The sequence below is a fragment of the Phoenix dactylifera genome, chromosome 9 (genome assembly GCF_051530095.1).
Source record: "Phoenix dactylifera cultivar Ajwa chromosome 9, Ajwa_hap1_PhDact_Kaust_v1.1, whole genome shotgun sequence".
Taxonomy (NCBI): Eukaryota; Viridiplantae; Streptophyta; class Magnoliopsida; order Arecales; family Arecaceae; genus Phoenix; species Phoenix dactylifera.
Window position 1 is genome coordinate 18,486,850 of NC_143198.1, and position 26,570 is coordinate 18,513,419.

The following is a 26,570-nucleotide window of genomic DNA, read 5'->3' on the forward strand; positions in this document are numbered from 1 at the left end:
AAAATAGAGAGAAGAAGAGCATCCAAGTGAATCCCAAAGCTTCCTCTCCATCCGTGTGCTGCCTCGGTGATCCTCTACTTCGTGTAAAATCAGAAGAGGGTCAAGTAAAGAAGAAGCCGAGTTCCTCCATCTACAAATTTGTTTGAGGGCTTCTTTTCTTTACTTTACTTGTTTATATTTGCTATATTCGCTTATTTGAGAAGCTTGTACTTGATTTAAACTCTTGCTCTAAATATCTTGTAACTTGATTCAATCAAGGGATTGAATCAAGGGGTTAAGGTTTGTTGGTGAGCCAAAGGGAAAAACCAACATTGTAAGGTTGTGGTTGGTAAGCCTTTGGGAAAACCAACTGGGTTGATTGTGAACCCGAAAAACAATCATTGTAAGGTTGTGGTTGGTGAGCCTTTGGGAAAACCAACTGGGTTGGATTGTGAGCCCGTGAAAACAATCGGTTGGTTCTAGTCGGTGAGCCTGTGAAAACCGACCGAGTTCGTTGTGATCTCGCAAAACAACAAGTTGGGTTGTGAGCTTGTAAAACAACCGACTGTAATCTGAGGGATTATAGTGAAATTCCCAAGAGGTCTTGGGGAGTGGATGTAGGTGCTGGGGTGCACCGAACCACTATATATCTTTGTGTTTGTGATGCCTTATTTCTTGCATTTCATGCCTTACATACATACTTGACTGTGTAATATCTCTAGCTTTATTTCCTAATTGAGTATAAGAGATTGTTTAGAACTTTCTTAGCTTTCACTCTATTCTTACAATTTACATAGATTAAATTGATCATACAACTATAAGTTAATTTAGGATTAATTGCGTTCTAAAGCCATAGTATAATTGCTCTAGCTTAGTTTGTCACTGCATTACTTATAATTACCTAGAGCTTAAGTAGATAACATCTTATCATTCCGCTACATTCAATTAAAGTAAAAAATTAGGAAACACAATTTTTAGAAAACCCAATTCACCCCCCCTCTTGGGTTGTCATCTTGGGCAACAAAACAGATGTGAGCCACCAAGATACTCTATTGATTCCATTCCATCATCCTTCATAGATGATTGTTGGGTCTATTGGTAGCATGGCAACAGCTGACGGAGAGATGCCTTTTTAAGGGGGCTAATGAGGCTAAGGTAGTAGGATTTGTAGCCACTCTCAAAGAAGCAATTGCATCCAAGTCCAAGACTAAGATTAAGAGAGGAGCAATCAAAAGAGTTGGTAGGAGGAGATTAGCTATAGTTTGAAAGAGAAAGATGTTGGTGACAAGGGGAAGAGAATTGCAGCCACACATGAGGGAGAGATAGCTACTGGGAAGGAAAAAAGAAAGGAGGTGTTGCCACTCTGATCCTACAAATAGCAATGACACCAGTAGTGACATTAATGCATCTTTAGTGAGCTAAGGGATTCAGATGAGAAGGATAATAATGATTTATTTGATGAGTATGTTGATAAACATTTTATCGATGAGGAGATGAGAGCTGGACAAAGTATTCTAAGATCAACGTATATGCAGATTTTTTTAAAGATGAGCAAGCTGTGGGGAGAGAACTAGAGACTTGTGAAATTGTGAGCTTAACAATTTGGTTGATGACAGTGATTTAGATGATGAGATTGGGATACAGAATATCTTGAATTCAATGAAACTTCATATATTAAAAAAACAATCAAGCTTACAATTGGGATGAAGTTTAGCTTTGCAATTATGTTTAGAAAGATGCTGAGGCTTTATTGAATTCAGAAGAAATTTGATTTTGTGTATAAGAAGAATGAAAAAAGCAAGGTCATAACTATATGCAACAAAGGCAGTGAGTGGAGAGTATATAGTTCACCAGTACAAAGGGAGGATACTTATTAGATCAAGAACTTCCAATCAGTGCATAGGTGTGGAAGGCAATTTGAAAATTATTACATGACATCGAGGTTTCTTGTGGAGTAGTACATTAAGAAGATCAGATTTGATGCAAAGTGGGTGTTAAAGGCTTCAACGAGCAAGTGAGGAGGGATGTCAAGGTTTCTGTTCCTAAGATCTAGTACTATAGAGTCAAGATAAGGAGTAGTAGAAATTATGCAAGGGAACCACAATAAGTAGTATACCCACCTATGGGAGTACTATGAGATCAGAAGGAGCACTAATTCCGAGAGCGTGATCTTGTTGGATGTCAAGAGGCCAAATGAGGCCAACCAACCCACTTTTAGGAGGTTTTACTGATGTCTTGCCATATGCAAGCATAGGTTTGTAAGAGAATGCAGATCCATTATTGAACTTGATGGATGCCACCTAAAGGGATCCTTTGGTGGGTAGCTACTAGCAGCAATGGGGAAGGATGGTAATGACAATATGTTTCCCATTTCATAGGGTGTGGCCGAGGTAGAGATGAAAGACAGTTGGAGTTAGTTTCTTATATGCCTATCAGGAGACATTGGGCCCATGGAGGAATATGGATGGACCTTTATGTCCATTAGATAGAAAGTATTTATTGTTTCGTACATTTAGTTTTCAGTACTAACTTTATACTAACTTGTTCACTTGTGTAGGGTCTAGTTAAAATATTTTAGATTGTTGTTTCTAGTGCCAATCATAGATTTTATGTGCGGTACTTGCATGCAAATTTTAAAAGTGTAGGGTTCAAGGGTAATAGTTTTAAAAATGCACTTTGGAAATATGCTAGAGCAACCATTCTATATGCCTTTGAAGCTGCCATGTAGGAGATTCAGCAATTAGATGCAAAGGCATGGCAGTGGCTCACACAACAACCATTTAAATTGTGGTCAAGGCATGCATTCAACCCAAGATGCAAGTCTGATATGATGCTAAATAATATGTACAAATCCTTCAACAAGTATATAATTAATGCTCAAGACAAGCCTACAATTACCTTGTTGGAGACTATAAGAAGATTGTTAATGCAACTATTCCGAGATAAAAGAAAAGGCTAAGATAAAATTGCAGGTCCTCCATGCGCTAGGATACAAAAGCTAGAGAGAGCTAAGTTATAGGTTATGGATTGCCATTGTATATGGAGAGAAGTGTAGAAATTTAAAGTTGAACATCTTAATCAGCGATATGTCGCAGACTTGGGGGAGGTGCCTGCGGATGTAGAAGATAGGATCTATCAAGCTTCCCATACTGCCACGCTCTGGTAGCAATTATGTTCATTAGCAAGGAGGCAGAGTACTTTGTCAGTGCTTAGCATAGCAGTAATATATTTGCTAGGGCTTATGAGCATATCATTCAACTAGTCCCTAGCATGTAGTCTTGGCTAAGGACACGACACCCCACTCCCCTAAGGGCTTCTCCAGGAAGACCCAAAAAGGCAAGAAGAAAATAAGAGAATGAGTCAAAGGATTCTGCTAGAATCACAAGATATAATACCTTTTTGAGATGCGACAACTGCCTTCAATGGGGCTATAATTCTAGGATTTGCAAAAGGCCTAGGAAGGACAAGACAAAGAAGAAAAAGTAGGGCATCAGATCCAATCAAGCCAGCAGCTAAGGGTGCAGCAAAAGGGGGAGATAATTCGTATTATGTACTTATGTTTCATTACTCAGCCACACAGCATCCCACTCCCCTAAGGGCTTCTCTAGGAAGACCCAAAAAGGCAAGAAAAAAAAAGAGAATGAGCCAAAAGATTCTGCTAGAATCACAAGAAATAATACCTCTCTAAGATGCAACAACTGCCTTTAATGGGGCTATAATTCTAGGACTTGCAAAAGACATAGGAAGGAGAAGACAGAGAAGAAAATTAGGGTATCAGATCCAATCAAGCCAGCAGCCAAGGGTGCAGCAAAAGGGAGAGATGATCAATATTATATATTTATGTTTCATCCTCAGCCACTATTATCTCATGTATATTTATGTTTTGTCTTCTGTTTATTTTCTAGATTCGGCATATTGGGAGACCATCAAAGAAGAAAGATGGAAGCTTCCAGCCTACCTCCTCCAGCCATTAGCCTCTCAGCCTGCCTTCTCATAGCTTGCAGCCGTTCAACCCGCCTTCTTACAGCATGTAGCTTCCCTTCTTGCCTCCTTAGAGACCGCAGCCTCCCAGCCTACCTCATCACAGCAAGCACCCTCCTCACAACATGCAAAAGCACTCTCATAGCCATGATGTTCTGCATCTATTTTCAGCATATTTTTGGTTCAGCCTCTATTTAGTTAGTATTGGTGTACATTGAGATACTTTTGGTATGATACTTTTAGTGTATATTGTGATACTTTTGGTGTATCGCCTTTGGTGTTTATTGTGATACTTTTGGTGCTTATTGTGATATTTTTAGTGTACTTGTGAAACATTGTGATACATTATTAGATATTGTGGTATAATCTGTTTTGACTCTATTTTTGGACATTTATGTGCTAATATAATGATTCTTCTCTTTTAATTATGTATTACTTGTGTTTCGTTTCTGATTTGTTTCTTTTGTTTTGTATTGCTTGCGAAATAGCATGTATTAGTGAATGATTTGTCAAGTGTTTAACTGTATTTTGATTTTTCTTTTATGTTTCCGTTCAGAATTGTTAGGTATTAATGAATGATGTAGTAGGTATCCTTGTGCAATCATATAGATATATACCTGTGTTTGCATATGCTAAGATACCTCTATTTATCATTTTCAAATTAAAGGGGGTGTATTTACAAAATCTTAAAAGTAGAGGGGGTATAACTGAAACATAAGAAAAATAGAGGGGCTGTCAGTGGAACAGATAGAAAAGTATAAGGGGTGTAACTGGAACAACATAAAAGTTTAATGGTATTTTTATCGAATATTCAATTATACATTTCAGCTTCAAAATGTGCAAGGTATTTGGAAGATACTAGGGATCAAAAACCTGTGGAATGCATCTAATGCAAAAATTGATCTTAGTAGGTTGGGTAAAGCTATTTATTTAAGGCAAAAAATATCATTATTGTTACACAAATAGCTTAGAGATTACAAAACAAGTTAAAATAGCCCTAAGAGCAAAACATCCCAAATAGGACAAACCCAAAAACATCCAACCTAGAAAACTGCACAAACCCCAAATATTTAACTTGGGATCCTTAATAAATTCAAAATTGAGATATCATAAAATAACTAGCTATAACAACCCAAAACATCAGGATACGAAACACCGCTCATTTGATCCTTCTTTTGTAGCTTGAAAGCTAAGCATCGAGCTTCTTGTTCTATTTGCAAGATCTTGTTCCTCATCCTTTGTATTTGAAGACGGATCATACTAACAGAAGTAATCACATCTTTCATTTTTCTGGAACACTAAATTGAGACTAGAGATTTAAGTCAAAAATTGGACAATAAATGCAAAAAGAGAAAAATGACAACATACATCGTACATCTAACTAAATACCGACTAGGGTTTCCAACGGTTCATAAGATCCTCAAAGGCGACCTTGTTCCATAATGGCAGAAATCAATTGGCCGAGAGGACAAGGAAGTAAAAGAATTTGATATGCCTCAATGGTTTTCCTCTCCCTTCTCCCTCTCCCACACCTCCCTTCTCCTATCAATTTGATTTATGATTTTTTGGATGCAGAAACAATGCTTGTCGGAAAGGAATCATCTGAGGTCATGTGATACCTCACATGTTTCAGAGCATCTTGGCACCCAGAAGTGCACCCAGAATTTGCACCCCACCAGCAACTCAGCAAGTGATGTTAAGGATACCTTGGTCATTATATAACTTTACGAACTTTATGCTATCATATGATTTTCAAAAATGTTGTCCAAGGGAAACGCGGAAACGAGCGGTCAGTCGTCCGGCCCAGAAATAAGCTCAGACCTCCGCGTTACGGTGGCAGCGCTGCGCTAATTCTTCGGATCCCTCCCTCTGGCCACCGTCCATGGCGGCGAGAGACCCCGCGCGAAGGCACCTCTCCACCACCACCCTCTCGTGCCTCGCCGCCCTCGTCTGCCTCACCTCGCTCTTCTTCCTCTTCTCCTTCAGGTCCTCCGTCGTCCGCCAGCCCTCCCGCTCCTCTCCCCGCTTCCTCGACCGCCTCCGCGACCCCTCAGAGCGGTTGTGGCGCGCGCCCTGCAACTACTACGACGGCGCCTGGGTCTGGGACCCGGACTCCTTCGCCCCTCGCTACGACAAGACCTGCAAGGAGATCTTCAAGGGCTGGAATTGCATCGCCAACCACAAATCCAACGGCCCCGATCTGCTCCGCTGGCGATGGAAGCCGTCCAGCTGCGATCTCCCTCGCATCGATCCCCTTCGCTTCCTCGAACGCTACAGGAACATCAGCATAGGCAATTCGTGATCACTCCGTTTCCTTTTTTATGCTAAAGATTAAGTTTTTATTCTAGTTTTTCTTGGTATGATTATGATGCAGCATAGGCGAATTTTGATCATTCTTTTGCTTTCCATTCTATTCTTTCGTTGAAAGTTTGAATCTTTTTTCTCTTTTCTTCGAATTTGCTAACATAACTTTGAATTTTAGTGCAGGATTTGTGGGGGATTCTTTGAATAGGAATATGTTTGTGTCACTGGTTTGCATGCTGAGAGGAGCGAGCAGTGAAGTGAAGAAGTGGCGGCCGGCAGGGGCCGACCGTGGTTTCACTTTTCTTGCGTACAACCTTACGGTGGCTTACCATCGGACCAATCTCTTGGTACGCTATGGTAGGTAAGCAATGCTCATTCGGCAATTCATATAGCGTTCTCAAGTTTATGAGTACTGTACTGTTGAAATGGAGTGCATGCTACTTTCAGTTTACATTCCTTTTGGTTCATATCTCATTCTCATGTCTGTATTTGCATTGTCTTGGAAATTTATATTCTATGGGTGGAGTAGCTTGGAGCTTGGTCAAAGGAATCAATTTGACATATGATTTCAAACGCAGACAGGAAATTTTTGATTTATTTGATTTTTGCTTGTCTTTATTTAGTCCTCCACAACACCCACCCCCCCCCCCCCTACAATTTGTTTATTGTATTTGTTTTGAGGTAGGAGGAGGGAGATTGAGTTAGAGTTGTATTTTTGGCCTGTGCAGCTTTGGTATCACTATCATATATCTTTATATGTTAATAAACACAACCATTTTAACAGACCTAGACTATTGAATCTTGGCATTGTAGAACGTTCTGGCTACATTCACAACAAGGGTTACTTTATTTCTCTTTCATATTAATGCTGAATTAAAAAGAAAGAATTCCAAATTTGCTTTGTTGCTTCCTTGTTATCAATGTGATAAATCTACCATCTCATTCTGTACAGGTGGTCAGCCAGCTACAATTCAAGTGCATTAGAATCTCTTGGATACAAACAAGGTTATAGAGTGGACGTCGATGTTCCAGATCAGACATGGGCAGAGGCACCTCGCTTCCATGACATTCTCATCTTTAACACAGGACACTGGTAATCATCATTTATCTTTTCATTTTTCTTGTTCCTCTTCTTGCCTTTAAGCATACATTTTGCATGTGACCTCTTGAGAAGTTGGTGGAAGAGTTTGCTAAAATGCCTAAAGGATGTAACTGTAAAATGACTGTGAGATTAAACCAATGTATAGTTTCTGGAATCTCACTCCAAAAATCAGCAGATATTTATTGTTGATGAAGACCATTTATACTCATTAGTTGATGGAGGACCGTCCTGTAAGAGATATGAGTGCATTATTGTTAGGCGTAAATAAAGAAATTAGAAAATTTTATTTTATTTAAAAATTAGAGAATTTTATTTTTATCGAGAATTCTATCTTTATTAGGACTAGAGTTTTGTGAGGACTTTAATATTTTATTTCTATACGGACTTTTATTAAGATTTTGGGTCTATAAATACACACTGATATGTAATTGAGAAGACAAATTTTGCATTATTGAGATTTGAGAATATTGAGTTGCCTTCTTCCTCTGATTCTTCCTCTCTTTTCTTGCCCCCTCTTTTTCTTCTTCTTCTTCTTCTCTATCCTCCTTCCATCCTGCGTCAGTTTGGTATCAGAGCCAACCTTGATCCACTACCGCTATTGTAGCATCATCATTGCTCCATCAGTGTCACCTCAAGACCTGTGCTTGTCCCCCACACCATCACCAAGGAAGAAAAAAAAAGAAATCATCCAAATCCCTGTTCATCTATCTGCAATCATTGTGCCCATCTGAAGCATCGATCTTTCGCTTTCGGCTGCTCCTGTTCCTCAGGCTCGACTCTGCCCTCTGACGGCGGAGTTCTTGTCGCCGGCTCTCTCATTGGACTCCCCGATTTTCGAAACCCATCTCTTTGCTTCGACTCCTTTACCTCAGTCGTTGGATCTCCTACTCCACCGTGCCAGACAAGATTAGCCTTAAGGATACTTCCCACCATCAGTTAACCTTGCTCGTGGCCTCTGTCTTGATCCACCCCTCTCGTCGATGCTGTCCTCATATTGCTGCCGCTGTCGGCCTTCGCCATCGACCTCGACCTCCCTCGCCAGTTGGATCGAGTCCGCAGCATTCTGGCCAAGGCCCTTCGCCGCTTGCGCTAGGGCTTCAAAACGAAGCTCGCGAGGAAGAAACCTAACTTGTGGATTCGGGTTCAAACCCATCAAATTCGATCTGCAAGATCTAACCTAGAAGAAGCCTTAGTAGATTTCGGTTTAGATCCTCAAGGATCCAGACTCGGTAAGTACTCTGTGGATCTAGGTTTGATTCACATCTGACTTGCCAACCCAATTAATTTTTTTTGCCACATCATTACTTTTGCCACGTCACCATCTAGTTAGTAGCATGATCATCCTTTCAGCAACCATTGACATATAAGCATAGACATGCAGCCCACCAACGTCATCGGCTTGTGCCACGTCAGCACAACGTCACCTGCCACGTCAGCATTAGGAACCAGCCCTAGCTAATTTGGACATGCTGATTTTATTTTTTGTCTATTTTTGCTGATTCTGCCTCTATAGTGAGTTTTTTTTTTTGCTAGAAGGTGAAGTAGTGGTTTAAAGTGCTCTTAGCGGGGTAACATCTTTTCTTTTGAAAGTTTGATTGATATCTATTTGTTTAGGTAATCAGTAAATTGCTTTAGTCCAAGTTTAACCTTATCCCTATCTTCAACACCCCCCCCCCCCCCCCCCCCCCAAAAAAAAAAAAAAACCAATATTCTTGCATCAAACTCTTATTTGTACCTATTCTAGTTTTTGGACTTTGGCATATCATATGCATTAGACTTATTAGTTTACGTGTGTGCATTATAGTAGTTTAGGAATCTTAATTATTTATTAAAATTTTTAGTCTATCTCTGTATACTTTCATTGCCCTACACTCGAGTGCATCACTCTATGACCAGAAATAAATAGAGTAACCATCCATCTATTATGGACCAAACTATCACAAATCCCATTCCTTCCACTTCTACACCATCATGACATATATACATATATATATATTATTTTGAATGAGCTTTCTGAATAATGTTATGGTATTTATTTCAACCGATATTGTTTATCTGATTATCTTTATCTTTAATTTGTTTTATTTATATTGGTGTTGCAATTGTTGATCGGTTGGACATTGAGTTTGAGCATCGGAGTTATTAGTTAGTTTATTTTCTGATACCAATGAATAGTTAAAAATTTTGTAATTGAACAAGTTGGTTATTTGATCATAGTGGATTTACTTAGTTGGATTAGTTGGGTATTAACTGTTGATTTAAATTTATGAAATTATTGAAAATTGTTCATCGTAGGACTTGCATGATTTCTAGAGCATCGCTTTAGGGTTCATGTGGCCGTGTCACGTGGTCGACCCAGGAGACGTGTTCGGAGTGTGATAGTTATGTTTCTAGACATGTTGGGGTTTAACGTAGGAATTCTTATTATAATATGGAGCCTAGGCGCATGAGGATGGGCATGAGGAGGATGAGTTTATAGAGGAGCACCATATTCCTAGGCATTGGTGTAGACAAGACCATAGGAAGCTAGTTCATGATTGTCCAAGTGAAGTCTGTCATAGACTAGTTGATCAGCATGTTAGATATCATGATAGGTTGATAACCATTCTCCTCCACCTCATAGACACGAGTAGGAGGACACTATTGTCATTACTAGGTTGGTTAAGGAAGTTGTGCGTTCTTATAATGGTAAATTAGATCGTGACATCTTATTAGATTGGTTGAATGAGTTTGAGGATTACGTTGATTGGTATTATATAACAGATAGAGAGAGAGTTCGTTTTGCTAAGATGAAGTTAGTAGGAGCTCCTAAGAAATATTGGCAAGGTGTCTAGCAAAATCTTCAATGTCTAGGTGAAGTGCTTATCACCCAATGGGTAGTCAGGAGATAGAAGTTAATGGAGAAGTGCCTACTTCTTATTATAGGAATCGTTTGTTTGATCAGCTTTTGTACCATAGGCAAACCTCAACTTTGTTCAAATACATGAAGAGATTTGACGAGCTTATGCTTAGGACCAGGATATAGGAAGATCCATTCCATACAATTATGAGATTTATCAATAGGCTTAGGGAAGATATTAAGAGGAAAGTAGAACTATATGTGCCTGATTCTTTAGTGGAGGCTTATCAAAATGACATTGCTATAGAAAGGTCAGTCTAGGGTTGTTTCCTAGATAGCTTCTACATATAGTACTGCTAGGAATAAGGAACCTTAGTCTGGGACTCGTCCTAGTGGTTCCATCTGTGATCCTCATTTTAGTAGTGCAGTGTCATCATTGTCATTATAGGGGTCACATAACTACAAATTGTCCTCAACGAGCTTTAGCTTTAGAACAAGAGTTTGATGATCCATAAGAGGGTGAGGACCAAGTAGTAGATCCCATGGAATATTTTGAAGATGACAAAGAGTTTAAGGATGATTCAGAGGTAGTTGACCACTATTGTGATGTCGTTAGGTGTGTTTTACCTGCTATCGAATTTTCTTATAATAACTATGTTTATAGGTCTATGGTAACAGCCCATCTGAGTGTCTTATGGATATCAACCCTGTAGTCCTATTGATCTTGTTTTTTTGCCATCTGATACCCGTGTTTCCGAACTCGCTGAAAATTTTGCCCAACATATGCATGATTTGTATATAGAGATTAGGCACAAAATTGAGTAACGCGGATTATAAACTTGCTATTGATGTGCATTGTAGGGCTAAGGAGTTTAATATAGGGGATAATATTGGTTCACATTCGTTCAGAGCGATTGTCTAAAAATTCTTTCAAGAAATTACATGTCCGAGCTATTGGTCCAATCCCCATTATTAGAAAACTTGGATCTAATGCATTCTACTTGATTTACCTGATCAAATGAATATTAGTCCTATTTTCAATGTTGAGGATTTATTACCTTACTGAGATACCTTTGAGCCTCTTGCTTGGCTATCTAGTGATTCGAAAGGTACTTCAGTTTCTAAGACACCATATTTTCCTTCATAGTAAGATAAGATTGAAGCTGTTTTGGATAATGAGATTGTTACTTTCTTCTTATGGCGGTTTCTATTGTTATCTTGTTCGATGAAAGGCCACTCTTCATCTGATGCTTCTTGGATTATAGAGGACACATTTCGCGCTTTGGATCTAGAGCTTTTCGAGTGGTACTTGCGGTCAAACTTGCTGGAGTCAAGTTCTTTCCAACTAGGGGAGTATGATGGAGGACCATCCTATTGGAGATCTAGGTGCACTATTGTTAGGCGCAAATATAAGAATTAGAAAATTTTATTTGAAAATTAGAGAATTTTATTTTATTGGGCATTCTATTTTTCTTAGGACTAGAGTTTTGTTAGGACTTTAATATTTTATTTTCATACGGACTTTTATTATGATTTTGGGTCTATAAATACCCCACTGATATGTAATTGAGAAGACAAGTTTTGTATTATTGAGATTTAAGAATATTAAGTTGCTCTCTCTCTTTGATTCTTTTTCTCCTTCTTCCTCTCTTTTCTTCCCTCTTCTTTTTTCTCTTCTTCTCTCTCCTCCTCCTTCAGTCTTGCGTCATTAATATCTTGGTGAGTTTGAGGATATTTATCCTGTTCTATAGTTTGGGAGGTTCTCTAAAGGGTTATACTTAACAAGGATTATGTTATAAGTCTATTTTATTTGGTCAGAAGGAAATTTGTATTTGGTGAAGACAGCTTGGAGACTATTAGATGTGTGTTGTGTGCTTCAACGGTAATCTGAATTGATTTGAGATACATCAATACTATGGCAAATTATTTTCTCATCTTGATATTTCCTTGTTGATTATCATTTATAGTAGCTTTGGCTGCCCAATGGAATATCTAATTCATCTTTAATTCTTCAAATGAGCTGGATATTGTTGTTTGATATCTTTCTTTGAGTGACTTTAGATTACATTCTTCTCAGGCACATTTCTGAGGAATGTGTTCCCTTTTATTGATATTTCTGAAATTTGGACAAAGAGAAAGAATCCAGGTCTAGGAATGTTATCAATTTATCATAGATGTCCAAGTTGTGCAGGATACTTAACCTTTTTGTTCTCTTTAACTTTTGATATGGATTAAGTTGAGCAGCTTTGCTAAATCCTCCCTCAATAATGCTAATATTCAAGATTTGCTATTTTGGTACGGGATCCTGTATTAGTACCATTCTATTACCATATCAGTATGCGGTACGGTACGAGATAGCAAGGCATACTGAGTATCGGTCGGTACGAGACTGCATACGGTACAATACCAATCGGTACGACGAATCTTGCTAATATTGGTTGTGGACTCCTGGTGGATCTGTGAGCAAACCTTTGCCAATTTATTTGTCTTTTCTCATTTTCATGGTTGCTCCATTGATTTGAGGCTAGATTAAGGATTTGAATAAACACAAATATAGAAAGCTGCCGAGTAGTTGACTACAATCTGTGGAAGGATGCTGATGAATGCGATCACTATTAGTTCATATCTTCTGGGGTCTTTTGGCATATGGTATAGAGAATCAAAGAAATTAGTTCATTCTTTTGGTCCATGAAAATATTCAAGTTGATGATAAACTAGTAAATTGGAAATTTGACTTTTTCCTAATCCATTTTCCATGATAGAAATTCTATGCTAAAGAAAGCTAGATATTATTTTTCTTTCTAGATATGTGATTTCTCTAACTTGAGGTGTATTGCTTGAAATCAAGGTCCGCCGTACCGGGTTCGGTAGGCGTACCGATTGCCTACCGGACCGGTACGGGCCGGTTCGTACCGTGCTCCGGGCGGTACGAACCGGGAAGCTCTTCCCCGCTTCCGGCGGGGAAGAAGAAGAGAACCAGAGAGAGCGCGGGGAAGAGAGGGAGGGAGCCCACCTTCGGCCGCCATCGGAGAGCCGCGGAGGGGCGTCGGAGGCCGGTGGGGGGCGGCAGAGCCCGGCGGGGGACGGGGGAACCCACGGGGGCGCTGCGGAGGCCGCGACCGCGATTTTTAATTTGGGGATTTTAAGTGAAGTCGGCAAATCGGTTGCCGACTTCACTTAAAAATCCCCAAATTAAAAAAATGGAAATTTTTAAGTGAAGTCGGCAACCGATTTGCCGACTTTACTTAAAATCCCCAAATTAAAAAACGCGGCCGCGGCCTCCGCAGCTCCCCCGCGGGTTCCCCCGTCCCCCGCCGGGCTCCGCCGCCCCCCACCGGCCTCCTACGCCCCTCCGCGGCTCTCCGATGGCGGCCGAAGGTGGGCTTCCTCCCTCTCTTCCCCGCGCTCTCTCTTTTTCTCCTCGTCTTCTTCGTCTCCGGCAAGGAACCGGCCTGTACCGGTTTCAACGGCTCCGGCGTACCGATAACTGGCCAGACCGGTTTGTACCGGCCCGTACCGGCTGGTACGGGCCGGTTCGGCATACACTGCTTGAAATCATGTTTCCAGAGAGCCTGAGTTTGTTCTTATTTTTCAATTTTATTTTGCATGTCTCTTTGGGTAGGCCTCAAGATATCTTTGTTGTTTTTTCCTTAATGATTTTCTTTAACAAGGTTCTCCCATTATTTTTGGATTGGTTTGTCCATCAGATTGCAAATGTTTGATTATTGTAAATTCTACTTCAATTAGCATCTTTTAGGTTCATTCTAATAGGTTCTAGTTCATTACTATTGGTCAATAAGGTTATAAGATAGATGTTCGGTTCATTTTTGTTGTTCTTAATGTTTCGTTTTGTTTGATATACTTTTAGGTGGTTGGCTCCTTCAAAATTTGATCCTGTTCAGTCACCGATGCTTTTCTTTGAGAAGGGGTTGCCAGTATTGCCTCCTGTATATCCAGAGATTGGCTTGGATATGGCTTTGAAACATATGGTATGACTACTGATCCTTTTTTAGTTTGTAGAAATATTAATGCTTCATAAGTTGATTGGTAATTCAATTTACGCATGCCAATGTTTAGTGGGCAGTGCTTGATATCCTTCTAAGGCATAAAGGAAAAAAATTCCTACCTCTTGTCATTTTTCAAAGGAGACGTGATATATGCATGTGCCTGTATGCTGGTGTTATTGTTTTGGGAGCGCGGGGGGGAGGGGGGGATGTTAGTTAATCAAAATCGTTGAATAAAAACATTGCATTTGAGTGCAAAACAATGCCTTGCATGAGCATATGCTATATTAAATCTAATACATCTTGCAAGTGAGAGGACATCATGTTGGAAATTTTCTTTCAAGTGAGTTATCCTGACTTTTTGACTTTTTTGATTCTTAGATTTTTCAAATGATCATAAATGGAGACTTTGAAAATGGGAGATGATCACTTCATTGCTTCATTAAAATGGAATCTTACATGATGGCTTTTCAATGGAGGTCTATAAATTGTCTGCTGATGTGTTCTAAGGATCTGTTGCACATTATTGTGCTTTATGTGTGCACAAGCATGCACCAGTAACTCTTCTCTTTTCCTTCCTTTTCCCTTTCTTCTGCCTGCCCACTTCTATGAAATTTTTGAACGTCTGTATTTTGGAACAGAAATTATACGTGGAAAGAATTGGTATTGATGCAGTAAAGTTCTTCCGTACTCAATCTCCAAGGCATTTTGAGGGTGGTGATTGGAATAAAGGTGGTTCATGTCGACGTATACAACCACTGTTGCCCAGACAGGTATATTCTATTGTATGAGATCTGACACTTTTGTCAATTAGATCCATTATATATATATATATCTATATGCGCTTGCAATGGCATTTGGTTAGTAAATTTTGTTTGCAAATTTCCTATATGCATTTCAATTTTTTTTTTGTTAAAAGATAATATCTATCACGTCCATTTAATGCAATGCTATTTAAATGCGAATTGGTGCTAGGCTGTTGGCTTCTTGTTCATCTATTAGGGTATTCTGAAAGTGGGCATTAACCCACTATTATTAATAGTTAGTAACACTTGTAATATTTTCTATCATGAAAATGGTCAATCGACTTCATTGTTCTATTTTGCTCGTAATTCTATGGAACATCCTTCTTTCTTTTTCTTTTTTTTTTCTTGATAAAGGGTGGGAGACCCACCCGTACTATAATTACCCAAGTCCAGACTTTCGGGGGTGCACCATCCAAGAATTGAACCTAGAATTTCTAGTTGCGAAGCAGAGGTGTGTGATCACTGGGGCAGCCCCAGTGCACAACATCCACTTTGTTCATGTCATGCTTTTTCACTAACATTTACACATTAAAACTTACAGTATTAATATGCCATTAATTTTCTTGAAGAAGTTAAGAGTTTGTTCATTAATAAATTTAACTCCGCTTTGATGACAGAGCAAGTGATCTTTGATTGTCCATCATGAGCTAGAAAAATATTATGTGGCATAGTTCTTATGGAGTAGCTGAGCCCCACTGTTCTTAAGCAAGGATGGGCTCAGGGGTAACATAAGTTAGGAGATAGCCAGATAGGCCAAGTTTTTCACTTATATGCTAGTTTGTTGTAATTCTTGTAAGCAGAACTGGGGAATTTCATAAGGAAAGTGATATTCCACCTCATCTCTCCCATGTATCAAGGCCTCCATCATGGGATAACTCCGACGTCCCAATACCTCTCCCCTACCAAAGTTGAAGCACATTGGCACATTGCCCTGTGGGAGAGTACAATTTCATGTGCAGCAAAAGAATGATCAGTTGTCTTCAGATGGTCAAGCAGAACCCTGAATGCTTCTTTGCTTTCACTTCATATTGTTTCAGAGTTGTGAATAACATTGACACGGTTCATGGTATGGGTCCATCCTTTCTGACAGCTGCATGGCTTTGGGTCCCAAAACCAATGCCCAGGGATATCACGTGGAGTAGGAGCTTTTATGTGCAGCATGGTTTAAGATCGTGGACATTGATTTTTGATATTAGAATGACCACTTTCCGTACATGCACATATAAATAAAGCCAACGGCAGCAAAGTCTAGGGCTTGAGAAATATGGTCAGTATGATCATTATGAGTTGTTTAAATTTGCATATCTTTTTGTGGCATTATAGTTACTGTTTGGCTGGGATAGTAATTAGAGCACCTCTCCTTCAAACATCTACAGATATTGTAATCTCAGTAAATGAAGAAAATGGTATAGTGTGTGAAAGTATTAGAAAGTGAAATTGTTAGAAGATGTGACTTGTGAAAAGGGGTCATATGGACATACTGACAAACTGAGGCACTTAAAGAGTATGCCTGGGATATGGAACCATTTTGGGTCCTAAATGTCAAGTCATTTCCTACCATTTATATGTGCAGACCCAACTGCACCACCAGGCTTGGCCAAAATGCTGATATCTCTGCCAGCGGGGCAAACCACCCTATTTATCTCACTTCTTCCACACATAGTCCATGCCCATCCTTGATTAGGTCCTTAATCTTTTGAAGCTTGGAAAGAGAGACATTTTAGTTCTTGTGAGACTGCTATAGTTAAAAGATTATTCTAGTTTAACGATGAGTTGATGGCTGGTACACGTAGTAATATATTCCCATGGGAAATGATTAAAACAATTCCTTCAACAGCATTGTCTTAATAGTGCATGGTCTTGGAGTGTTTTGGAGATGAAGTGATAAACATGATTCTCTGGCATGTCTTTCTTCTTTCTTGGTGTTAAGTCTTTTTCTCTAATATCCTCATCTGCTAATATTATTTATTCCTTCTTATAAGTTTGTTTGAAGTTTCAATCTCCGATCTTAATGTAGAGAAAACGATAGGCACTTACATGCAAGTTTTTAAATGCCGTAGGACAGGGCCATCCCAGTTGTTCTGTGGAATAGGACATCCTGTATTTTGACACCTGATATGGTGGATATCTTGTCCCATCCTGATCCATTTCCCGAATTGTCCTGTCTTGACACTTAGGATGGTGCCCCATCCTGACATTTGGAATGGCGAGATATCCCGCTATCCCACTGATATTTAAAACCTTGCTTACATTGTAGTTACCCAGCAACCCCACTATCCCATTGATATCTAAAACCTTGCCTACATGGTAGATACCCTGCAATTGATGAGAGATGAAGGGGCCCATTAATTACATATTGGATTAAAATTTAATGCTCCATGATAACTTGTTATTCTATGAAGTTAGGTTTGTAGAATTAACAATTGTGAGATATATTTTTCATGCAGGTCGAAAATCTTTTCTCTGTAGAGAACAATGGGACTAATGTGGAGGCACGCCTCATAAATCAGCACCTGTACAAGGCCTTAAAAGGGTCAAGCTTTCACATACTGGACGTTACACATATGAGTGAATTCAGAGCAGATGCTCATCCTTCAACCACAGGCGGAAAAAAGCATGAGGATTGCATGCACTGGTGTTTGCCTGGATTGACAGATACATGGAATGATCTACTTGTAGCACATATGGAGGACATGCGAAGTGACTTGTAGTCATTTTTTTTGGTTTCACCACGGTTCATGGATGCTTTAAATGTCTGCTCACAAATTGGCGGCTATTGTCTCATCAGGATGCTGAAGGAATGAATTCAAGTGTACTTCCAGAATTTTCTTGAGGACGACTTCATGCAGAAATCCTTGAAGACAACCAAGCTTCCTATCTTATTGCTCAAATTGCAATCTCGTTCTGTGTCATGATAACTTCCTTACAGAACTATCCTCCATCATTTGATTAACTTTACAGTGAATGTACTGCACTGAATGCTTAGGTTAAGGTGCGAGCAAAAGTTTTGAGAAAGGAGTTCTTCTCAACAGTGTAATTATAACTTGAGGCAACTAAACATAACAATCAGGGCTTCCCAATTGTTTGGGCTCGTTTGTCCTATCTTTTTCTGCTAGTCATGCCTAAGGGGCTTCATGCATGTTATAAAATTCTTTCCAATCTTTTTCCTACAATTTCTATTCATATTCTCTTTTGACATTTAAATGCATATCCCAGCCCATCTCCTTATTTTGAGGCCTTAATTAAGATTTTTTTTTGCGTTATCAAGCCCTGATGTTCATGTTAATCTGTTCTCCTTTATATTGCTTTAACATGTACCGAAGCAATGTTTTTGACTTTTTAAAGAACATAACATTGTGGACCTTGTTGCTATTTCATAGAATTTTTCCTCAAGTCTTATAAGTGGCCACTTAGAAAATTATAGACACTTTCTATTTTATACTTGGCTTTAATTCTAGTTGTCATGTTTAATGCATTTCCTTATATTTTTTGGTAAGAAAGGCGCAACAGGAATCAATGCAATTTCTATGTCCAAATGATTTTCAAAACTCTACTAAATAAGCTAATTCAAGGCTCTTCTTTTTTGACTTCAATTTGCTAACTGGTCGAAGCGTAATTCCGTTTTGTTAATCAGCAATCTATCGTTAGCATCCTTCCAAATATTAGAGGATTCATCTATAATAACAACTTTTAAGGTTCCAAAAATATACACCTCACCCGACGTGCTAACATGTCATTTTAATCAAGTTCACGTTGCACCTCAACGAAGTCCATTCGGCTCATTAGTATCTGTTCTCTTTAAAACCTTTGAATAATTAAATCGACACATAGTAACTCTATACGTGCACCCACGTACACACTACACAGGCAGACATGTCTATAAGAGCTTGCATGTCCCAACCTCAACATAACAAGACCTGTGGCATCTGTTAACACCCTTCCTATCTCCCTTCTTAGCTGTGTAACATGGAGCTGTCTCTCTCCTTCCAAATACTCATGCTGCTTCTTCCCCATTTTATCATGGCGCTGGGCTCTCGCAATCCAGCGTTGACAACAATGGCAGCTGCAGACCAGCTTTCCCTTGATTACTATGCCAGGACCTGCCAAAACTTTGAAGCTATCGTCGACAGGAAGATTAAGCATTGGGTCTCCAAGGACTACACTCTTGCTGCAAGCCTAATTAGGTTGCACTTCCATGATTGTGCTGTTAGGGTAATCAAACTACCACCTTTGCTTCCTGTTTCACTTTCTCATTGGAAGAAGTCTTTCAGTATATAATTTTTGAGTTTGATATGTGGGACAATGCAGGGTGGTTCCATTCTACTGAACCATTGGGGAAGTGAGAGGAGGGCCAATGCAAGCGAGACACTGAGAGGTTTTGAGGTAATTGATGACATTAAAGCGGAGGTGGAGAAGAAATGCCCAAAGACTGTGTCCTGCGCCGACATACTGACCGCTGCTGCTCGCGATGCCACCGTCAAGGTAATGTGAATAAATCCATAATGCAGTAAATATCCATCTATCAGGTGATCAAGTTTTGGTAAACAGCACTGCTATCGATCATGTTTCCAATCCATCCATTATATTTCTTAGCCATAAATCCTAGTATAGTGCATGTGTTTAGCTACTCATTGCGTCAAATGAACAGATTGGAGGTCCGTTCTGGGGAAACAAGTATGGCAGAAAGGATGGACGCACGTCCTTGGCAAAGGAAGCTGAACTTGTCCCTGCCGGGCATGAAAACGTCACCTATCTCATTGAGTTCTTCCAATGCAGAGGCTTAAGCCTTCTTGACCTTGTGGTCCTTTCAGGTATCTCACCACCTCTCCTCTCAGTTCACTTGGATGGCTAAACAAGAACAATCCTGTGGAATGCTACTTGATCTGTTCTTCTTTCCAACTTCTTTTCCTCACCTCTCCACCTCGATCACGAAACTGCAGGATCTCACACTGTCGGGCGATGCATTTGCGATGCGATTCAGCAGAGGCTCTACAGCTTTAATGGCACTGGAAGACCTGACCCCTCCATTGATGCTCGATACCTTAATTTCCTGAGGAGGAAATGCCAATGGGCTACTGAAGTCGTTGAGCTCGATGCCACCACTCCGACCACATTCGATTCCATGTACTACAAGAATCTTGAGAAGAAGATGGGACTGCTGTCGACTGACCAATGGCTCTACTCTGACTCCAGGACTTCACCAATTGTCAAAGCATTAGCTTCACAACCAATGCTCTTCTACCAGCAGTTTGCAGTGTCCATGGTGAATCTTGCAAACAGCCAGGTCCTCACAGGGAATGAGGGAGAGATAAGGACCAACTGCAATTTTGTGAATCCATGATTCCTGGAATTCATACTTTGATGCACTTTTGAATGCATTGAAGAGTCATATATGAAATCAGTGTGCTTCATTACCGAGATGAATAAGGGACTGAATTACCAGCTCTTGTTTTCTAAAAAAATAAATAGTAATGCAGGAAAAACTGAGTATTTTTGCTGTGGCCAGTACATGTGTGGTGAAATCATTGATTGCAAGTTCGACTTAAAAAAAAAAAAAATCATCGATTGGAGTTTCAAAAGGGAATGAAATATTTTTCTATTTCTTTACTTGGATACTTGGGAAAGAAGTATTAGAGATTACTCTGTTGCTGTCAGAATGATAAACTAAAACTGATATCATTCCATAAAATCAATGCCTAAACCGGTCTTTAGATGAGCCTTACAGAGGAAAAGTCCCAATTAACTTAAAAATAAAAATATAGATGAGGCCTGATGATCATGATATTTTCTCTTAAACAAGGTTATGATCAAATAAATTGATGGGATGATTAAAAAGAGAAAAATGATTACTGCTACTGACACTCGCTCTCTACCAACCATAAGATAAAGAAGCATCAGGTCCTTAGCTACATGAAGTCAGTCATTACCTGGTCATCAAGCAAATGCTCAGAAATGTGATATTGTGTGTGCATCTGTAATTCACCAGAAATACAACTCTTCATTCATTATCAGAAGCATAACTTAAAGTGGTTGGGAATGGGTAGCATCTCATTATTCTAGAAGAAGTACAAAAGAATGCCACCGTACAAATTATATATAAATAAATAGAATCTGCAGGCAGAGCAACTTCCTGAGCATAAACAAGTATGTGGAAAGGGATGCCAAATTTTATTTTCAATATTTCCTCAACAGGAGAGAATGTAATTTATCCTCATTAATGCTGATGAAGACAAAAAAAGGGGGCACCTTATCCTCATTAACAACATTATAGAGTAGATTGGAAATTGAGAAAACTTCTGATGTTACATGTATAATTGTAGGCAAAAGTTAACACTATAGTCAGAAGGTGCTATTCTCAATAAGGGTTATGCAGATTTTGCTAATGAAAATGAGTATGCCTTCAAAAATCCATGTCATAGCCTGAATATTGATCGGACTACAAAGCCGGTGCCATCATCAAGGTCCAATTTATGAATTAGGATATGCCCGAACAACATCCACAATTGGAGACCTGCAGATTGGACATTTTCCGCTGCTCCATTGCAACTCATGGGCACACTTGAAACAGGTACACATATGCCCACATCTGAAAAGAATACCATGCATCCCCATTAGAAAGAATGGTAGTAAATCAGATAACTCAGAGACACAATTCAGTAGTTCCCCCTTTGTCGATTTGTACATGATAAAACATTTAAGCAGATATGAAAGATTATTAGCAAGACACGCCTTCTGTAAGGTGTTTCTGAAATTTGAGAGAGGGCGTGTCATATGGGCATGGCACAGCATAGTGTAAATCTGGGATAAGCCATAATACATTGATCTTCATTTCTTGTTGAGACCTTGTGTCGAAGAAATAACGTACCTGTAAAGTAGTGAGTCAACTTGCATTTCATAGCAGATGCAGCAACTGCCTTTCCTTCCTGTTATCGACTTGGAAAAAAGTGACATACTCCCCAGACCAACTGTCCTTACAAAGAAATTAATAAATTGTGTGACTACACATCATGGTTACGAATTTTTTTCTTCCTTGGTAAAGAACAAATCTTTTGATGGCTGATAAAAGAAATGCAAGCACTTACGAGATTGACGAACTGCATCAGAAACCTCCTGCTTAATTGAATGCTGCAGACTTGCCTGCCACTCCATGCAATTCTCTACCAACTCCCGTAGTTTGTTAATTTCCCAATGGATTTGTGCCATATCACTCCTCAAATCATTCATGGCTTCCATTTCCTGTCATATTAGAAACATTGGTCAGCAAACATGAAAAATGAAATTCAAAAAGAAGAATGTATACGCATGTCTATATGCATATATATATATATATATGTATGTATGTATGTATATAGATATATGTATGTATGTACGTATATATATGTATATATATATATATATATATATATATATATACATACATACATACATATATACATACATACATATATGTATGTATGTATGTGTGTGTGTATATATATATGTATATACATACATATATGTATGTATGTGTTTGTATATATATATATATATATGTATGTATGTATGTACAAATGTATATATGTATGTAGTTTTCTGTGTGTGTGTCTATACGTATATGATTTTCTTTAATAAAGGAAATGATATATAACTTACTAGGAAATTCTGAGATGAATGGTGTCCGAATGAAGTGTGCTGCCAACTGTCTGGATGGTGTGGTGTCTGATAGGGTATGGGTATCAATGATGATGATGCAGATTCAACTTGATCAGCATTTTGGAAGTCATCATTCTGTCTCCAGAAAGTTTGTTCCTCATAATTTTCTGCAAAATTATCATCAAATGATTGTTGTCCTTGTCTCTGTAAGAATGACAATATCAGTCTATTCATTTTATCACAAAAGTCGCTCGCAAGTGAAGTTGAAACCCTTCTTCTGCACACGAAAATAAAGGAAAGAATTTAATTTTAGGAAACTAAGGAGAGAATTATAAGATGACAATTCCTGAGCTATGAAAGTGGACAGTCCGAGCTAACATCATACATGAAAAAACACATTGAAAAGCCTGCTCGTTGATGCCAATTACTACTTTGCATAAAACTAAATCTACAATAATCTAAATTTCAACAATTTTGATCTGCTCAGAAATCAACCATGCTATACCTCTCTAGAAGATCACGAATTTCCTCATTGTCTGAAAAATTTCCACCCAAGTCACGGTATGTTGCTTGTCTTCTGACTCCCCATTCTCCCCATGAATTGGCAGGACTCCACATAGGATCGCTGCTTCCAATATTTTGGTGGGCGTAAGATTCCATTTCCTCTGTTATGACGTCACCTTGTGACTCATGTGAGGGTGAAGAATCCACAGGCCTTTGCCAATCAAGATTGCTCACCCATAAACTTCTGTCATCCCAAGAACTGTCCAGAGTATGGCTTCCTTCTTGTAGATCATCACTTCTAGAATGAGGTGAGCTGAGTTCAGGTGGCGAGTTTTCCGAAACTCTTGGAGAGAGAACCACCTGATATTGATTGCTATCACCAGTATACTGATCTGCAGAATGGGGATACTCTGAACTTTGAGTGTCGATAGGGAACTGATTATGTACACAGCTTGAGCTTTCCACAACTAGCACTCCACTGCCATCATCCTGTCCTCTATTATTAAATCTCTGCCTGATTATGATCAAGAAGGACATCAGTTTATAATCACAACCAGCCAAATGAAGAGCAGGTTTTGAAAATAATTATGATTTCATCATTTTCTCCATCAAATAATTTGAAACAATCAATAAGAATGCATATAACAAACAAATATATAATAGCATCCATCTCTTCAGAGACATTTCCACATAACACAACAAGATCAATCCATTTGGTTAATCTATGTATATTTTTTCTACTAGTAATGAGGTAATTACTTATAGAATATTACAGTTTAAAACTAAGAGATAATATAAATTAAAATTGTTTCGTATGAGCAGCACGCTGCCATAAAATAGAAGTTCTCAAGCAATTTACCAAATGATTTGGTGTCCAGAATTACAGCACTATTCAAATCATCCTAGCAATACAGACGTAAAAATTATCCAACTCACAAATCAACTAGTAAACACAGCAAAGATATATTGTCTCAAGCAGTGGAGAGCAGTACCTGAGGAATGATATTAGAGATGCACTTTGCAATCGGTCCAATTCCAATGTTGTTGAAGCAGTCCCTAGTTGATCTTGGACTGCCACTTCTCGTCGGAGAGCTCTGAGCCTAAGCATCGACTGGAGAAAATGCATATCGGTATCAACTATAGTGCAAGTTAATTGATAAACAGCCCCACCAAGAATAGTTGTGTAAGTGGTGTACAGGTATGAACCACGAAAAGTACCCTTGTCTAATTTGAACTCTCCTCTTTATAGCTAACTCATAATAAAATTTCCATATTACAAAAATGTTCGACTGGCAAGTTATTGGTTTTCCATTTAGATTTCTTGAACGATCAATATGAAATGAGAAATAGTTATTACCATTCTAAAAGTAACAAGGGAAACAAAATTTTGTGTATAGCTCTGTCTATATTTGGCACGATTTAGAATCAGGGAACCCTTTTCATGTTCAAAATAAAATCTAAAATTCCTAACTTATCAATTTATATGCACAACTGCGACATTAAATATTCATTCATGACCGAGAAAGAAAAGTAAGATGAATCATCATTGTTTACTCATCTCCTTGAAGACAACATGAAAAAGAACAAAACTTATTAAAAATCCTGCTGTGCCCAAGAGAATCTACTTTTGAATCATTATTAATAATACTGCAACTTACTTGGAGCCGGCCACGATATAAGAAACGTGACACGGGCTGACGTTCGGCCATCGAAGCGAGCTCGCACCGACGCTCCTGCTCCAGCTTCGCGAGCAAATCCTCCATGTCGCGCCGCCCTCTCAAGCGCCGAAGTCCCGCACCGGTGCTGCGGAGGCTCCGGCTCTCCCCATGATCAGAGACACCCGAACTCGCCCGGCTCAACGGCTCGACCTCCTCGCTCCACGACGTCGCCGTCGAGCTCCGCGTCGCGTTCGCCAAGCTCAGCATCTTCACGATGCTCCCCACCCGGCCCCGCTCGCTCTCGCTCATCGACAAATGCGCCGTCGTCATCGTGATATCCGAATCCCAATCCCCGAACGCCTCCGAATCATCGCAGACGTCGGAGCCACCGGAGGGCTCCTCGGCCATGGCGGCGGCGGCGGCGCTCGCGAACGCCGAGTTGCTGCCGCCGCTGGTGGTGCGGTTGGTGGGGGTGATGACGGCCTCGGCCTCGAGCTCCCTCCACATCTGGATCAGCGATGATGCTCGCACGTTCGGCGGGAGGTCGACACTGCTGCTGGCGCTGGCGGCGGAGACGGGGGCAGTGGCCGTGGAGGTGTCGGAGAAGGCGGGGGAGGAGTCGCGAAGGAAGGAGGCGGCGCGCGCGGAGACGGGCTGGGTGGTGGTGGTAAGGGCGGAGATCTCGGCCTCGTGGGCCTGGCGTTCGATGGTGGTGACCATCTCCCGGGCCTGGCGGGCGGCCCACCTGTCCAGTATCTGGGACTGCCGCTTCCGGGCGGTGGGCGGGGACCCAGAGTCCTCGCCAACGGCGGACGACGGCTCGGTCATTTTTCTCGGACCGACGGCGTCCCTGCCACCAATAGCCATCGGGGCAGAGGAGGAGGAGGACGTGGATGCGGTGACGGCGTCGCTGTCGCGGTCGAGCTCGCGGACGAGGACTTTCCTGAGGTTGTTGCCGAAGGGGCGGTGGGCGTGGGCGCCGAAGACGCCGGCGGCGAGCCGGTTGGGGTCGCGCCAGTCGTCGGTGGGCAGTCTGGCCACCGAGGAGGCCATCTGAGGCGAAGAGAAGCCTTGAAAGAAGGGACGGAAATGGGAAGGTGGGATTTGTAGGAGGCGGTGGCGAGTGGCCAAAAATTACCTAACTTGCTATTCCACAGAAATGGATGGTTCCGAGGGAGACCGTTGGACTTGGAAACGGAAGAGAGAGAGGGGTGGGGCTTATTTTAGGAAGGTGGTGGCGCGCAACGGAATCCATGGCTCTAGTTGAGACTGTGTGGGGTCGGAGAGAGATTTGGAGGGGTTAAACAAAGATTTGGTTGCAGGAGAAGTTAACAAGGAAATAAATGAAGACATCCGTAGACGTTGGCGTGGGTTCAAACTTTAAACCTCCGCTTGTTTGGAGAGAGAGAATCGAAATGAAACAGGCTACCGGGCTTGGGTTGTTGGGGCCAAACAAAAGAGAGGAGGAGGATGGGATTATAAGGAGAGGTGGATGGAAAAATGGAGGATGAGGCGTTCGTTGCGGCGGAGATGGCCTCCGCGGCTTTGACTGCCGCATCGGACGCGGGGCCAGCCATGGAAAGGGTGGTCGCCTGACGAGGGATCCGATGAATCGATTGGAACAGCAAACGGGCATCGTGAGTGGCATTGTCACATTAGGTGCGGTCCTTAATAAAGCCAAGCCAGATGGCCATATGAGACGGGAATTGGATGGTTGGCTCAGCGCTGAGCCACCAGGCAAGAAAAGGCTGGCGTCCAAGC

The 26,570-nt window shown here is 40.4% G+C and overlaps 2 protein-coding genes and 1 pseudogene across 2 annotated transcripts; 2 read left to right on the forward strand and 1 right to left on the reverse strand.

Annotated features, from left to right (window-relative positions):
- Window positions 1-1,123: 1,123 nt before the first annotated feature.
- Window positions 1,124-2,938, forward strand: LOC149752858 (uncharacterized; annotated as a pseudogene).
- A 2,767-nt stretch (window positions 2,939-5,705) lies between these two features.
- TBL13 (TRICHOME BIREFRINGENCE-LIKE 13) lies at window positions 5,706-20,506 on the forward strand. The gene is made up of 11 exons (XM_089925640.1): window positions 5,706-6,251; window positions 6,448-6,625; window positions 7,217-7,357; window positions 14,074-14,194; window positions 14,851-14,982; window positions 17,463-17,722; window positions 17,945-17,981; window positions 18,973-19,227; window positions 19,324-19,497; window positions 19,664-19,826; window positions 19,956-20,506. The coding sequence occupies exons 1-11, from the start codon at window positions 5,843-5,845 to the stop codon at window positions 20,354-20,356; spliced, it is 2,271 nt and encodes a 756-aa protein (XP_089781766.1). The 5' UTR covers window positions 5,706-5,842; the 3' UTR covers window positions 20,357-20,506.
- A 656-nt stretch (window positions 20,507-21,162) lies between these two features.
- On the reverse strand, window positions 21,163-26,374 carry LOC103713536 (uncharacterized). Its single transcript, XM_008800501.6, has 7 exons — window positions 24,810-26,374; window positions 24,144-24,262; window positions 23,153-23,665; window positions 22,648-22,924; window positions 22,098-22,251; window positions 21,881-21,980; window positions 21,163-21,601 (listed from the first exon to the last, which is right to left on the reverse strand). Exons 1-7 carry the CDS (start codon window positions 25,860-25,862, stop codon window positions 21,484-21,486), a joined length of 2,334 nt encoding a protein of 777 aa, XP_008798723.4. The 5' UTR covers window positions 25,863-26,374; the 3' UTR covers window positions 21,163-21,483.
- Between the last annotated feature and the right edge of the window lie 196 nt (window positions 26,375-26,570).